The 13,577-nt window shown below is 41.1% G+C and overlaps 1 protein-coding gene across 3 annotated transcripts in view; it reads right to left on the bottom strand.

The window, feature by feature from the left end:
* GUCY2C (guanylate cyclase 2C) overlaps positions 1-13,577 on the bottom strand; it is a 54,337-nt gene that overhangs the window by 36,952 nt on the left and 3,808 nt on the right. The window contains exons 3-6 of one of the 3 annotated variants that reach the window (XM_027657116.1): positions 9,303-9,459; positions 8,316-8,428; positions 5,924-5,991; positions 2,294-2,509 (exon numbers count right to left, since the gene is read on the bottom strand). In XM_027657116.1, coding sequence (XP_027512917.1) covers positions 2,294-2,509; positions 5,924-5,991; positions 8,316-8,428; positions 9,303-9,402 — 497 coding nt within the window. In that variant the 5' untranslated portion in view covers positions 9,403-9,459. Of the gene's footprint in view, positions 1-2,293; positions 2,510-5,923; positions 5,992-8,315; positions 8,429-9,302; positions 9,555-13,577 lie in introns of those variants that run through there. The other 2 variants (XM_027657110.1, XM_027657124.1) reach the window with 2 other exon arrangements.

The following is a 13,577-nucleotide window of genomic DNA, read 5'->3' as shown; positions in this document are numbered from 1 at the left end:
AGCCACAGCACAAGATAGGCTGATTTATGGCACACAAGAGTGTTTATAAGCTAGTATGAAACCTTTTCTGCAGCAATAAAAGCAAGAAAATCAATACACAGCATGAAAGACGCAGAAGTGCTTGGAAAGTCAACCAGAGGTATTTCAGCCTTGTACATGAAGGATGGATTTGGAAAATACAATGATGTAACAAGACATTAACAATTAAGGAAAAAAAGGGATATGGGGAAATTACAGTAAGTCAGACTAACAGGGAGGCAGAGCCAGGAAGTGGTAATCTTAGAAGACGTGTGGAGGTTCAACTGAGTAAACAGGAGCTGCAGAAAGAACAAAGATAAAAAGCACACATGTACCCTGACTGTGAGAGAAGCAAAGGAAGGAAAGTAGCAACAAAAAAGCCTATACAGAGTCAGATAAAACTTGAAGGCGAAAATAAGCACAGCAAAAAAACCCAACAAAGTGAGTAAAAGCTTGCTAAAAGATTAAGGAAAAACAGTCAACTCCTAAATTCTATTCTTGCTTCAACATGTTGTGTCTGAGAAGAAAAAATCTGTCTGAAATAAAGTTACTGCAAAGGGAAAACTAAAAGAACTCTCTGTGTTTTCAAACTGCATAACTTTTGATCAACCAGCACTGAAATCCCAGTCCTAAGAACTACTAAATATCTTTTGCTTCCTTTTTTTTTTCCAGGAACATAATCATTAACCATTAATTTACAGGAACATATGCACAGTTGAAACATAACCTGATTTTGCTGTCACTGAGTATTCACTTGTTTTTATACGTATATGGGAAAAACAATTAGCCCATGTAGTGTAACGTGCTTTAGACAAAAGGGTTCTTTTCAAATTAGACAGTTCAAAACCCTTCAAGTTTACAGTTTTTATTAAAGGAGAATGAGATGCATTTTTACAACTAAATTAGGATGAAAAATGGGCAGATATACAAAATTAATTTTAAATTTTTTTTTGTTAATTCAACAATATAGGAGTTTGAACAATTCTGAAGTCATAAAGAAGGTCCTGAACAGAATTATTAATAAGAGCAAGGTAAGAAATGCTTGGAAAGGTAAGAAAAGTATGAAACCTGCAGGATTAAAGGGATTTAGCTAGTGTGTGTAGTGCACTGGCAATTATAGCTGCAAACATAGAGGAATAGGGATTGTAGTAAGAGATAAGCAAAGTGTACTGATATTTCAAAACATCAAAGAGAGGTAATCATGGCAATTACATCATGTGATCAAGTTGCTATCTATACTAAGAAAGAAGGAAACAATAAAAGTCCCTAAATACCTACAAAAGAGTGAACTGGAAATCAGTTTTTAGGTCCCTTAATTCAGAAAAAAAATATTTTAAATACTGTATCCAAAATATTCCATAAATACATGCTTATATCACTCTGAAGCCAATACAGTCATAAGTTCTATTTGAAATTCTGCAAGTTCCTAAGGTTATTAATTAGAAATATATGTAACAATTATTTCCATGAACTCTTTGCTGCCTTTGAGCTACATTTATAGAATTAATAGGAGAAATGAGATGCTTTTTTTAATTAATCAGCATTTTATATCTCAAAATTGGGAAAAAATTCAAAGGAGTATAGAAACACTAAAATGAGCTTAAAGTTAAATACGACTCATTAATAGAAAAGTAATTACAAATATCAGTATATTACAGAGTCTATTCGTCTAAAACCAGCCTTTGTTTTCAGACAAGAAGAAATCCCAGCATTCTTGAGAATCAAACACAGGCTGATGTTTTGGGTCACAAAGTGAAAACTGTTTCCTTTGCTCCAAACTGGTGAGAGCATAGCCTAAACTCTGCAATCATTGGGGTTATTTTGTTTGAAGAAAGATATAGTTTGAACATTGGAAATGTTTTGGAGCAACAATAGTGCCCACAGATTGAAGCCATTAATGTGGAGAAACACTGTAAGAGCTTGGTAAGACCCCTGACCTAAAAAGACATCTATGAAGAACACGATGGAGGAGCCTCTCATGACACATTATTTATATCAAAGAGGCCATAAACAGGTATTTCCATCAGAGAGAACATGTGGGCAATGCTGTCCACAGGAAAAGCCAAGGCTTGCAAATATTTAAAATAGACTGATTGAAACCTTCAGATATGCACTACAGCTAAAGGGTATAATTCATCTTTTCCTTCTCTCATTCCTTGGTAGTTGTGAGACACCTCCCAAAGTGTAGGGCTCAAAGAACAGCTCATAAGAACCATGTCCAAGGGTGGAGACAGCATTTATCAACAGTTGGCTCAGAGGTGGATCCAGATCTTACCAGAAGCATGCCTCTGAGGTTTCAGTCCTCTTGTAAATGTAGACAGATTCCCAGGTCGTGGTTTTGAATGGCAGCTGAGAATCTTTCCAAAAATGATAGAAGAATCCGTTCACTTTCCTGGCTGGAGTCAGAAGGCGGGTTAGGTTTTCTTTGTAGTCACAGGACAGTCCAAAACTCCCTACAGAGACCAGAGGCAGGCTCAGTACTGTGTCAAGTCTGAAGGAAGAGATAAGAGGACAAGTCTGAACAGATTGCTGTTGCACCAAGGCAGCTACCACCTGATGTCCATCCTCAAGTCCCTCTCCTCTTGTTCCCCGCATTAGTTTAACAGCAATTTGAACCTGAAACAGAATGCTCCTGAAAAACACAAGCAGATTTCAAGTCTGTATTGCCATCAAAAAGCCCTGTTGAACTGGTCCAGGCATCTTCTCTCACTGCCTCCAATTATTCATGCCCTTTTGAGTATCATGCACCATTTCAGCCCCAAGGGTTGTGACAGGAGTCCAAAGGCTCAAGGAACTATCTGCTTCTGCTCCCTGGCTGCCATTAACATGGGATGGATGTAATCTCATTATTGAGACAGTGCTGCAGGGTGGCATCTTTTTTTCCATCAAAAAAGCTTTACTCCTACAACTCAAAGGAAAAATTCCTCAGTTTCATTATGGCATATTTTAGGAGCTGTACAACAGCAGCAGTCAGGGAGAAAAAACTAATGCAACCCTCTGCTGACAAGGAATTTGTTAAACAAAGATGTTTTAAAACACAGAGACAATAAGCTTTTAAAGATAAAGGAATTTTCCTGGATGCTGCAATCTTATCAGACTAGACTCAAAATATTTCAGTTCTTGTATGGTGGTTTTTTATGTCATGGAATTTTGCCTTCATAAATCATGGCCATAAGAGTTGTTGGCATTATTGTGACAAAACCTTATTTTCCAGGTGAAGCACACTTACCAAATTACAGGGTTTATACTTGTTGCAACAGAAACAGACAGAGATGATGTAATAAGTAATGCCAGCAGAGTGTTTCACTAATTAAACAGACATTTTTCTGACAGACTTAGAATAGAAGAGAATAGAATAGACTGTTTCATTTGAAAGGGCCCTACAACAATCATCTAGTCCAACTGCTTGACTGCTTCAGGGCTGACCAAAAGTTGTAGCATGTTATTCATAGAATTGTAGAACGGTGTGGGTTGGAAGGGAATTTAAAGATCATCGAGTTCCAACCCTCTGCCACAGGTAGGGACACCTTCCACTGGACCATTTATTAAGGGCATTGTCCAAATGCCTTTTAAAAACTGACAAGCTTGAAGAATCAACCACCTCTTTAGGAAGCCTGTTCCAGTGTTTGACCATGCTCTCAGTAAAAAAATGATTCCTAATGTCCAGACTAAACCTCTCCCTACATAGCTTTGAATCATTCCTACATGTCCTGCTGCTGGACCCCAGGGAGAAGAGATCAGCACCTCCTTCTCCACTTCCCCTTCTCAGGAAGCTGTAGAAAGCAACAAGGTCTCCCCTCAGCCTCCTGTTCTCCAAACTAGACAAACCCAATGTCTTCAGCTGCTCGTCAGAGGACATGCCTTCCAGCCCTTTTGCCAGTTTTGTAAGCATCCAAGGACTTTCACATCCTTCTGAAATTGTGGGGCCCAGAACTATATACAGTGCTGAAGGTAAGGCTGCACCACCACTGAGTACCACAGGATAATCACCCCTTTTGACCAGATGGTGATGCTGTGTTTGATGCACCTCAGGATGTAATTTGCCCTTTGGGCTGCCCGAGCACACTGCTGACTCCTGTCAAACCAGCTGCCAACCAGCACCCCCAGATCCCTTTCTGCACAATTTATATTTGTGTCCAACGTTACTCAGGATCCCAGGAACAGAATACAGAATTTGGATTGGACTTGTCAAATTTCATCCCTTTAATCATTGCTCAATTATTTCCTGAATTAGAGATGGTGAATATTTGAGGTAGACAATCCGGCTAATCCCAAACCACTCTTGTTACTTCCACTGTTCTGTTGCAGCATCCCCACAGCTGCTGCACTTACAGACCTCTTGCAGTTTCCACTGTGTTGTTTAATATCCATTTGATAAGCCAAACATGAAACCTAGAAGAGTGGCCAAGTGCAGGCAGTAGCTGGGCCGACATCGGCTCTGCACACTCCCACCCCACTTCCCATGGGTGCATTACCCATAGCGCCCTTCTCACACTTAAATTGTTGTAAAGTGCTTTTAATTGAAAGAGGTCAGGTTTAGATTAGACATTAGGAAGAAATTCTTTACTGTGAGGGTGGTGAGGCACTGGAACAGGCTGCCCAGAGAAGTTGTGGATGCCCCATTCTTGGAAGTGTTCAAAAACAGGCTGGATGGGACCCTGAGCAACCTGGTCTGGTGGAATGTGCCCTTGCCCAGGGCAGAGGAGTTAGAACCAGGTGATCTTGAAGGGCTCTTCCAACCCAAACCATTGTATGATTCTATAAAAGTAAGGCACTTGTTCTGATTTACAAGGCTATCGCACAACAGTTACTGTTCTTTATTGCTTTTCATAAACTTCTGCTATTCACACTTTTAACTGTGTCAGAGTCCAAGGAAAAAAGTTTGGCATCATTCTGGGCATCTTCATATCCAGCAGATAGAAAAGCAAACATTAAGTTAGGAGGCACAGTGAATAAAATGGGGTATACTGCACAATATTCTACCATGGTGCTCTATATATATGAGTTATGCTTTAGATTCTTCTGTAAATCAATCGCATGCATTCCCCAGTAACACTGCATTCACTTCTGGTCATGCCACTCAAAAGTATAGAGCTAAAAGCAGACAAATCTTGAGATAAAAGTGTCTCAATTCTCCCAGTTTCTGTCAGTGAAACCCAAAAGCTACCAAAGTTTAGAAAGGGAAGTGATTCACCTGGGTAACCATATGAATTTGTATGTCATAACTGACTGGAGGTTTTAAAATTATTTAGCCTAGAAGTCTGCAGATTCAGCTTACACTTTTGCTAATATCTGAGAATGAACATATTAATGTATGGTATAATATAGAATAGAATTATACATGTTCACATCTAAGACAATAGTAGAGAGATTCATTCTTCAGGAGTACTTCCTCAGGCCAGAAGGGTTTGGATGAAACTGTCTGCTCCCTATCTAAACAATCTTTACTGAAGATAGTTGGGGTTTTTGGATCTTCTCTTGGCACATATAACTCAGGCCTCCCTTAATGACTGAACACTCACCCAGAAGGAGCCCTGTTGCTGCAGTACTGCAATGTCTACATGCCTCAAGCTCACATCCCTTATCTGCTGCAGTTGCTAAGGAGCTACACCTTTTGAATCCTCAATCAATCAATCAATCAATCAATCAATCAATTTACTGTCTGGAATTAGAAGTTTCCCTGCTATCACTGGGATTTCATCAGTGGGCTTTGGAAGGGGATTTTCTTCACCCTACCAAACATAGTGGCTATGCATAGGAGTCTTACTGCCTTGACTATAGACCTTGAGGTGTCTGATGTATTCTAAACCCCAATGTCTCTGCAGGTTTGTTGTTCACAAAGCAACTTTGTTCAGCAACTGATATCTTTAACATCACAATATTAGGGGAAAGAGGTGGTACTTACGAGACCATTTGGTAGGTGGCATAAGTGCAAGCGGGTCCTATTACAGCACAGCCAAGTGTGCCAGAATCCTGCAAGGAATAAAAAGGTCATATGGGGACAGCGCAGAGAACTGGCAAGAGAGAGGAGGATGGGAAAATGAAGAAAATTTTAGGATTTCAGTAGTCACAGAATATATCTAGAAAAAGCAAGAAAAGAGTAGGTAAGGAGCTACAGAAAGTTTAAAAGAGTGGAGAAGGAAGAAATCACAGAAAGCCAAAAAAAGGCAGAGGACAAAATAGTTCCTGTGAGTATGACCTTCATTAAGAGACAGACAGTGAGTTAGGATTGAAATGTTGTTACAATTGCACATTTGAAATTACACACTCCAGCAGTGTTTGCATTTGCAGAAGACAGGGTGGCTGGAATTACAAGGTACTGTGTATCAGAAAAATTATTAGTTACATGCATATAAAGCTAATATTAAAAAAAATCCTTTCCTGACCACCAAGTAAGGCCTGATTAGTATCTTTGTGTGTCATTGTAGTGGGTTTCTGTGGCTGGGTTTTGGTAGCAGGGGGGGGGGCCTACAGGTGTGGCTTCTGTTAGAAGCTGCTAAAAGCTTCCCCTTTCCTGTGGAGCCAATGCCAGTTGGCTCCAGGACAGACTTCCTCCTGTTGGCCAAGGCCGAGACAATTAGGAGTGATAGTAACACCTCTGTGATAACATATTTAAGAAAAGAAGGTTGTTGCGTAGAAAGAATTGCAGCCACGGAAGAGCAGAGCGAGAACATGGGAATAACAACATAGACACCAAGGTCAGTGCAGAAGGAGGGGCAGGAGGTGCTCCAGGCACGGGAGCTGTGGCCCCTGCAGCCCGTGGTGCAGACCATGGTGGAGCAGCTGTGCCCCTGCAGCCCATGGAGGACCATCGGGGTGCAGAGACCCACTGCAGCCCGTGGAGGAGCCCATGCTGGAGCAGGTGGATGCAGGAAGGAGGCTGTGACCCCGTGGGAGGCCCAGGATGGAGCGGGGTCCTGCTGGAGACCTGCAGCCCGTGGAGAGGGAAGCCCACACTGGACCAGGTTTTTCTTGGGTAGGACTCATGGCCCCTGTGGGGGACCCACATTGGTACAGCTCATTTGTGAAGGACTGCACCCCATGGAGGAGTGACCCACGGGACAGCAGTTTGTGAAGAACTGTTGCCTGTGGGATGGACTTACGCTGGAGAGGTCCATCAAAGACTGTCTCCCGTGGGAGGGACCCCATGGGAGCAGGGGAAGGACTCCTCTCCCTGACTAGCAGCAGAAACAACAACTGACCATAACCCCCATTCCTTGTCCCCCTGCACCGCTGGGGGGGAAGAGGGAGAACCCGGAAGGAAGGAGGGATGGGAGGAAGGTGTTAAGACTGTTTTATTTCTCACTCTTTGACTCTTATCTTGTTAGTAATAAATTTAAGTAATATCCCCACTTTGAGTCTGCTTTGCCCATGAAGGTAATCAGTAAGTGACATCTCCCAGCTGTTATCTCAATTCATGAATCCTTAGCTGGTTTTTTTCTCTCTCCTCTGTCCAGTTGCAGAGGGAGAGTGAGAGAGTGGCTTTAGTGGGTACCTGGCATCTAGCCAGGGTCAACCCACTACAGTCATGAGGGACAATTTCTTAGCAAAGGCTATATTATGTGCTCATTGATCAGTAGACTTGAGAACTCACATGGGATTGACAAAATTTCACTCGAAGGTGAGAAAATCCACTGAAACAGCTTCCTGAAGTGCACCAATTCTAACTGAAGCTTTTCCTCATATTAAGGTATTCGCATAGTTTCTATCACGTGACTTCTGTGATCTCTTAGTGAGAAGCAAGCACTTCATCTTTGCCCTTTGGGCATAGTTCCATACCCATTTCATCAGTAACAGTGCCAGCCTAATGATTTCTCTGCTCACATGTTCCCATCTTCACCACAGCTCTTTCTTTTGTGTATTGTGTAAACTGACGGTGGACCAGATCAGGCTCTGATCCAGTTGGAAATTGAGCTTTTTGCTCTGCTTGGGCTGTTTGAGCATTTGGGTTGGTTTTGGGGTATTTTTGGTTGGGTTTTGGTTTTTGATGTTTTTTAATGGATTGCTTTGGCTATGTGTCCACACAAAGAGCTGTGCAGATATAAAAAAGAGAACAACTTAAGCATAGGAAAAGGAGCCCGAAGCTGAAGCTGACAGTTTCTGGGAAGCATTCATAGAATCTCTCTCCAGTATTTGCCTCCTTCCCTTCACAAAACATACAGGAACATCTTCTCTTTGAAAACTTCACTTCCCTGTCAGATTTGTTTGGAACTGAACAAGAGAATGAAAAGTTAATAAGGAAAGACAGAGACATACATGAGTATACACAGGCAGAACAAAAGAAATCTCCTACTCACATAAATTGTCTTGATGAGCTCCACACCTTCACAGGTGCTAGTGCGACAGCCTTGTGAGACATAGAGTGATGAGGCAAAGGTATGGAAGATGGCATCAACTGTAACATTTTCTCCTGATGCAAACATAAAAATAAACAGTGTCATGAATTGCAGAAAATAACTAATATGCTATTATCCCACTTCTTCTGACACAGGTCTGAGCAGTCTTACACTAGGTGATCTGCTACCAGAAAGCTTCTACAAAGTCCACCTCTGACCTAACCCCCACTACTGTGGATGTGAGTCCACCACACAAAAAAATTTGCTCTGCTGTGGACTGCTGACTTCTGATGAGTGACTTCTCATGAGTGTTAATACTTTCAGTACAAAGTACTTTTAGTCTTGACCATTACTAGAGACATTTTTTAAGGCTCTGTGCGAAGTAATATTTCTTTGAAAACTCTTTTTCCCCATAATATTCTAGAGGGTGACAGTAGATTGGTGATATTGAAAGGAGAGGTAATCTATCAAAATAAATAAAAGCATCATGATTCTAAATGAAGGAAAAACACAGGGACTGCACATTCCTCACACTTCGGGTCATGATGTGATCAAAAGATGGGATCAAGAGGAAAATTATTTTCAGAAAGTAGAGACTAATCTAGTCAGGAGAGGAAGCAAGGGCGTCCCAATTACTGCACTAGATTGATCACTGGTCTTGTCCGATCCAGTTCAGCAATTCCCATATTCCCAAATCTAGCTGAACATCTCCAGAAAAGCATGCGGGAAGAGTCTCCCAAAACACCATGAAAACATATATGGTTCTGCCCATCTGTAGAGCACTTCTATTTTTACAGAGAGAGGTCATTATTTCTGTAAGATCTCTATAAGATGAGCAGACAGGCAAGGAGCCTGTCTGAGGAACATCTTGCTGAAGGTCAGATGGTGTGACACAAGTGTGACAAGAAACCATAGCAAGAGAGGGGTAACCAACACCCATTGCCTTACCTGTTGTCTGGAATTCATTTTGTACCCATTTCAAGGCTCCATTCACAGCACATTTCAAACTTTCAGGACTTGATGGGAAGTCTGAGTAATTCATGAGCATCACATTGATCACATAATTCTTGTTGTTACACCGGTTTGAACCAACTTGCTGCAGCAGCTGGAGCGAGGAAAACAAAGGCCAAATGGCCAGAATCAACATCCGTTGCTTCATATTGCTCAGTTTAGACCCATTGTGTGTTCCCTCTCATTTCTTTTTCTCTTCCAACTCTCTTTCAGATACTCTACAGTGGTTTTGTTCAGAGATAGAACGAAAGAGACCTCCACTCCATAGATTCAAAGACAGGCTGTACGATCCTTCTCTCTGGCACTTCCCTATCCCCTTCCCTGCCTTCACCTATGCCCGCCCCTCCGGCATACTAGGTGGCACTTCAAGGTGAAAAACTAGCAACAGGAAAACTCAGGAAAGGAGAGAGGCTAAAGGTTGCTGTGAATGTTTGCTCATGGAAAGGCTGAGGCTATAAAACTGAAACATTACCAGAAACCTTCCTGATAAGAGCACTAACTCTTCACCACAGGGATAAGATGAGAAAGGGGAGGGGACAAATGGACTGTAAAGACAACTCTTTAAAATGGAAATAAAATATAAACTCTATTAGAGCCTAGAGGAAAACAGATAGTTACTTCACGTTTCCATTTGTCCTACATCACTGATTACATTGCCACACCATCTCTGCAGGCTGAGCTCGTAAATCAAGCGTATATTTTCTTCTGTGATAAGTTATCAATTTCATTCCTTTAGCTTATAACATTGAAGTACTTTTTGTGCTGGCAAAAATGTCCAACTTGCAGTCCTTCAGACCAAAGCCTTCATTTCTACTTACAGACTCAACACAAAGCTTGTCCACTCACATTCTCCCAGCACTGCATGCCAAAATGCCCCAGGTCTGCCCCAGACATGTTGCTCCCATGCAGCACGGGTCTCCCTGCCCATTCCCACCTTGTCAGATGGCTCCTCAAATGGGGGGCCAAAATATTCATACTTTATGTGATGAACCTCTTGCATCAGGTAAGGATTGGCAAAGGTGAAGGTTGCATCTCAGGCCCACGTGACCAAACTAAATTTTAAATGGCATCACTAAAAGGTACACATTAAAGGACACCACAGTGTTGCTCCCAAGTAGGGCTTTCCTGAGTAGTTTTCCTGAGAATGGTCTCAGGAAAGGTAGGTAGAATGAAAAGAAGACCAAAACCAAAACAACAATACCAATTTTATGATTTCTTTCAAAGCCTATATTTTAAAAGTGGTGAATGCACTTCAAATATATTTGCACAGATCTTGTTATGTGATTCAATTTTGATACTGAATTATTATTGCTCAAATCTTTCTTATACCCAGAGAAGACTATAAGCCAGCATTTAAAAGTAGATCTTGAACACCTCAGCATATCTAATCTAGCATTTGTAATTAGTAATACTGTAATTCTAAATTAGCAGTCTGTCATGTAAACATCTGAACTAGTACGGCTGGCTAGAGCCACAGATTGAGAATAGAATATAGCTTTTCTAGTGGAGATCATGTCATCACTGGCCCATTTTATAGGTATTTCCGAAGTCCTTGAAACTTAGGCCATATAAGTCAATAAAAGATTTGTCATCAACTTCAGCAGAGCATGATTTGCATTTTTATACTCTTCTTAGCCTATCTGAGAGAAACATACAGCATGGATAATGCAACTAGAACTGAGTATTTTACCTTGCTGGTCACATAGGGAGTATGTAATGGCACTGACGTCTCCCTGCTTTTGTATCTATTAACGTATTTATTTGGTTTTCACAGCAGCTTAAAACTGTCCTTTAAAAATAAAAGGTGAAATCAACCACAGCCTTAGCACAGCATTTCTTTTTACTCTCTTCCTTGCCCCATGTCTTCACAGTGCCACAGGGAGTCCCCAGACAGAACGTGGTATGAATTAATTTTTGACTTCTCAACTTCTTAATTTCCTGGTGTGCGTAGTCTCTCAATGCCAAGTCCCAAGATGGGAGCACGCCTTGAGCATCCAGTGACGTGGAGCGGCAGGGGGTGCGGCACAAGGCAGCAGCTGGGATGAAGCAAGCTCTCCCTGAAACCTGCCAAACTGTCCCGTGTACCTTGGGGCTTTGGACATCAAACACAGTTGCCTGGCAGACTGATCAGTAACATCTGCTTCATGGGATAAGAGAGACAAAGAAAAGCCGTGGCACTGTACAGTAAACAGAAGAGTTACTGATATTATAGATGATCGTGAGGGTGGAGAGAAGAAAAAGTAAATGAATGAGTCAGATGTGTAAAGCACAAAATTTGATGGACCTGCCACGAGCAAAACAAAAGCTTCTGTATGTTTGTGTTTGTTGCTGCCTGTGCCAGAGGGATGTTTAGTCCCTGAGAAGTAGAAGACATGAGACACCAATGCCAGTCCATTCATAGTGTTCTGTCTGGAGAACACTATAGGGTCCCCAAGGACCCCAGACAACTTCCTCTAATTCTTTTATAATGTCCAATCTATCCATTTATAAACCCAAGAGGTTACCAGTGATACAAACCAGACAGATACCCAAAACTATTTTCCACACCTCTCCAGGGCACTGCCTCCACTATCTCAGTAACTTTTCTCCAGCTGTGAGCCAGCTTTCACACTTCAAAGATTAGTCAGTGAAGGATACAGTTCAGAAACCCATAAGTCCAAATACGTGTCGGGGGGGAGGGGGAAGCTTTTTGACTCCTACAGGCAACAGATTCTTTAACTAGAAATTCTGGCTTACAACAGAACTACAGGTAATGGGAGCATCCTGAAGACACATGCAAATAACTCTACCTTCTCCTGAAAGAATGTGATGACATGGAGAAGCAGAGCAAGAGATTCAAACACCACCAATATCCTGCCTAAGGTAACCTCTCCCGACAACCCACAAAGTTTATCCCAAAATCATTCTTAAAGCACATCTTCTAGAACTACTTTTTCTCACTTAAAAGTGTCAGGGTTTCATCATCTTCTAATGAATAAGGTGCTAAGAAACTGCATCTGACATCCCCAGTGCATTCTTTCTATCTGCGGTTTCTAGGTATCAGCTACTGTTATTATCTTGGCAGAAAGGGAAAAAAGATCCCAACATTACATATTTTCACTGTCTGTCCAAGTGTCTATCCAAAAAGTCAGATCTTAAATGAACATCATAATGAACAGATTGAGTTCAACAGCTCCAACAGTTGATGGAGGTCTCCCCTTAAATCAGTGAATACAAACCCTGTAGTTTATAATTTATTTTGCCTTCAGAAGCACAGGAACGATTAAAATTCAGATAGGCAGGCCCTGTATTTATTTGTCTGAAGACAAAATTCAGTCCCTCACCATCAACAACATTACTTGTGCATATATTGCATAGGTACAAAACACTTAATAGTTCTCTGTGGGTGTTACAATCTGAGTTAGAGTAGAAATACCAACTCAACCCACCAGAGAACTGCATCATTGGTTTTACTGAAAAATGACTTTTAGTGTCTAGTTCTACAGCACTTTAAAACACTATGTTTGTTCTGCTTTCTGTTTTATTGGATAATAAACAACCAGATATTATTTGAAACTGGTAATCAGCACTGACTTCCTGATCTAAAACTACTCTGACACTCAAACACAGAAAAAAACAGTAAAAAATTCCAAAGATTTGTTCCTCTAAGTCTTTCGGTCTATGTAAGATAGTGCTTTACAGAACATTTTCCAGTTCTTTTTTAAAGGTGTGTGTGACAGAGCTTTCCTCATTTCAATGGCTTCTTTTTTGTGCTGAGTCTGAAAGTCCTCAAAAATGGGAATGATAGACCAAGCTGGGCACCACAGAGTTCCTTTGCCTATACAGCTCATATTGTTAAATTGCAACTGTATGATGCATTGTCTTCTACCACATTAATTTTTAGGATCTTTTTACTGGCATGCAACCTAATCTATTTTGTACTTAACTGCAATTCATTATTTCCACTTGACCACTCATAGAAAAGAAAATGGAAGATATGGAATGAAAATTCCAGAAATCTCAGAGGAGCCAAAGAATTAGGTGAAGGTATAAGATGTCCCCAGTCAGTCAACCTGCTACTTGTAGTAGTTGGTACAAATATCCTAACTAACTGGAGAGTATAAAAATGTCTTCTTTAATTTTCAGTATTAGAGAGAAGATTGAGGACATGAAATAACGTTTTTCTGTCTTTTAAAATATTTTTACAATACTTCTACTATCCAGATTTAGAAG

Source organism: Corapipo altera, unplaced genomic scaffold (genome assembly GCF_003945725.1).
Source record: "Corapipo altera isolate COAL_440 unplaced genomic scaffold, ASM394572v1 1, whole genome shotgun sequence".
In the NCBI taxonomy this organism is placed as follows: domain Eukaryota; kingdom Metazoa; phylum Chordata; class Aves; order Passeriformes; family Pipridae; genus Corapipo; species Corapipo altera.
This window is presented reverse-complemented; position numbering and strand designations above follow the sequence as displayed.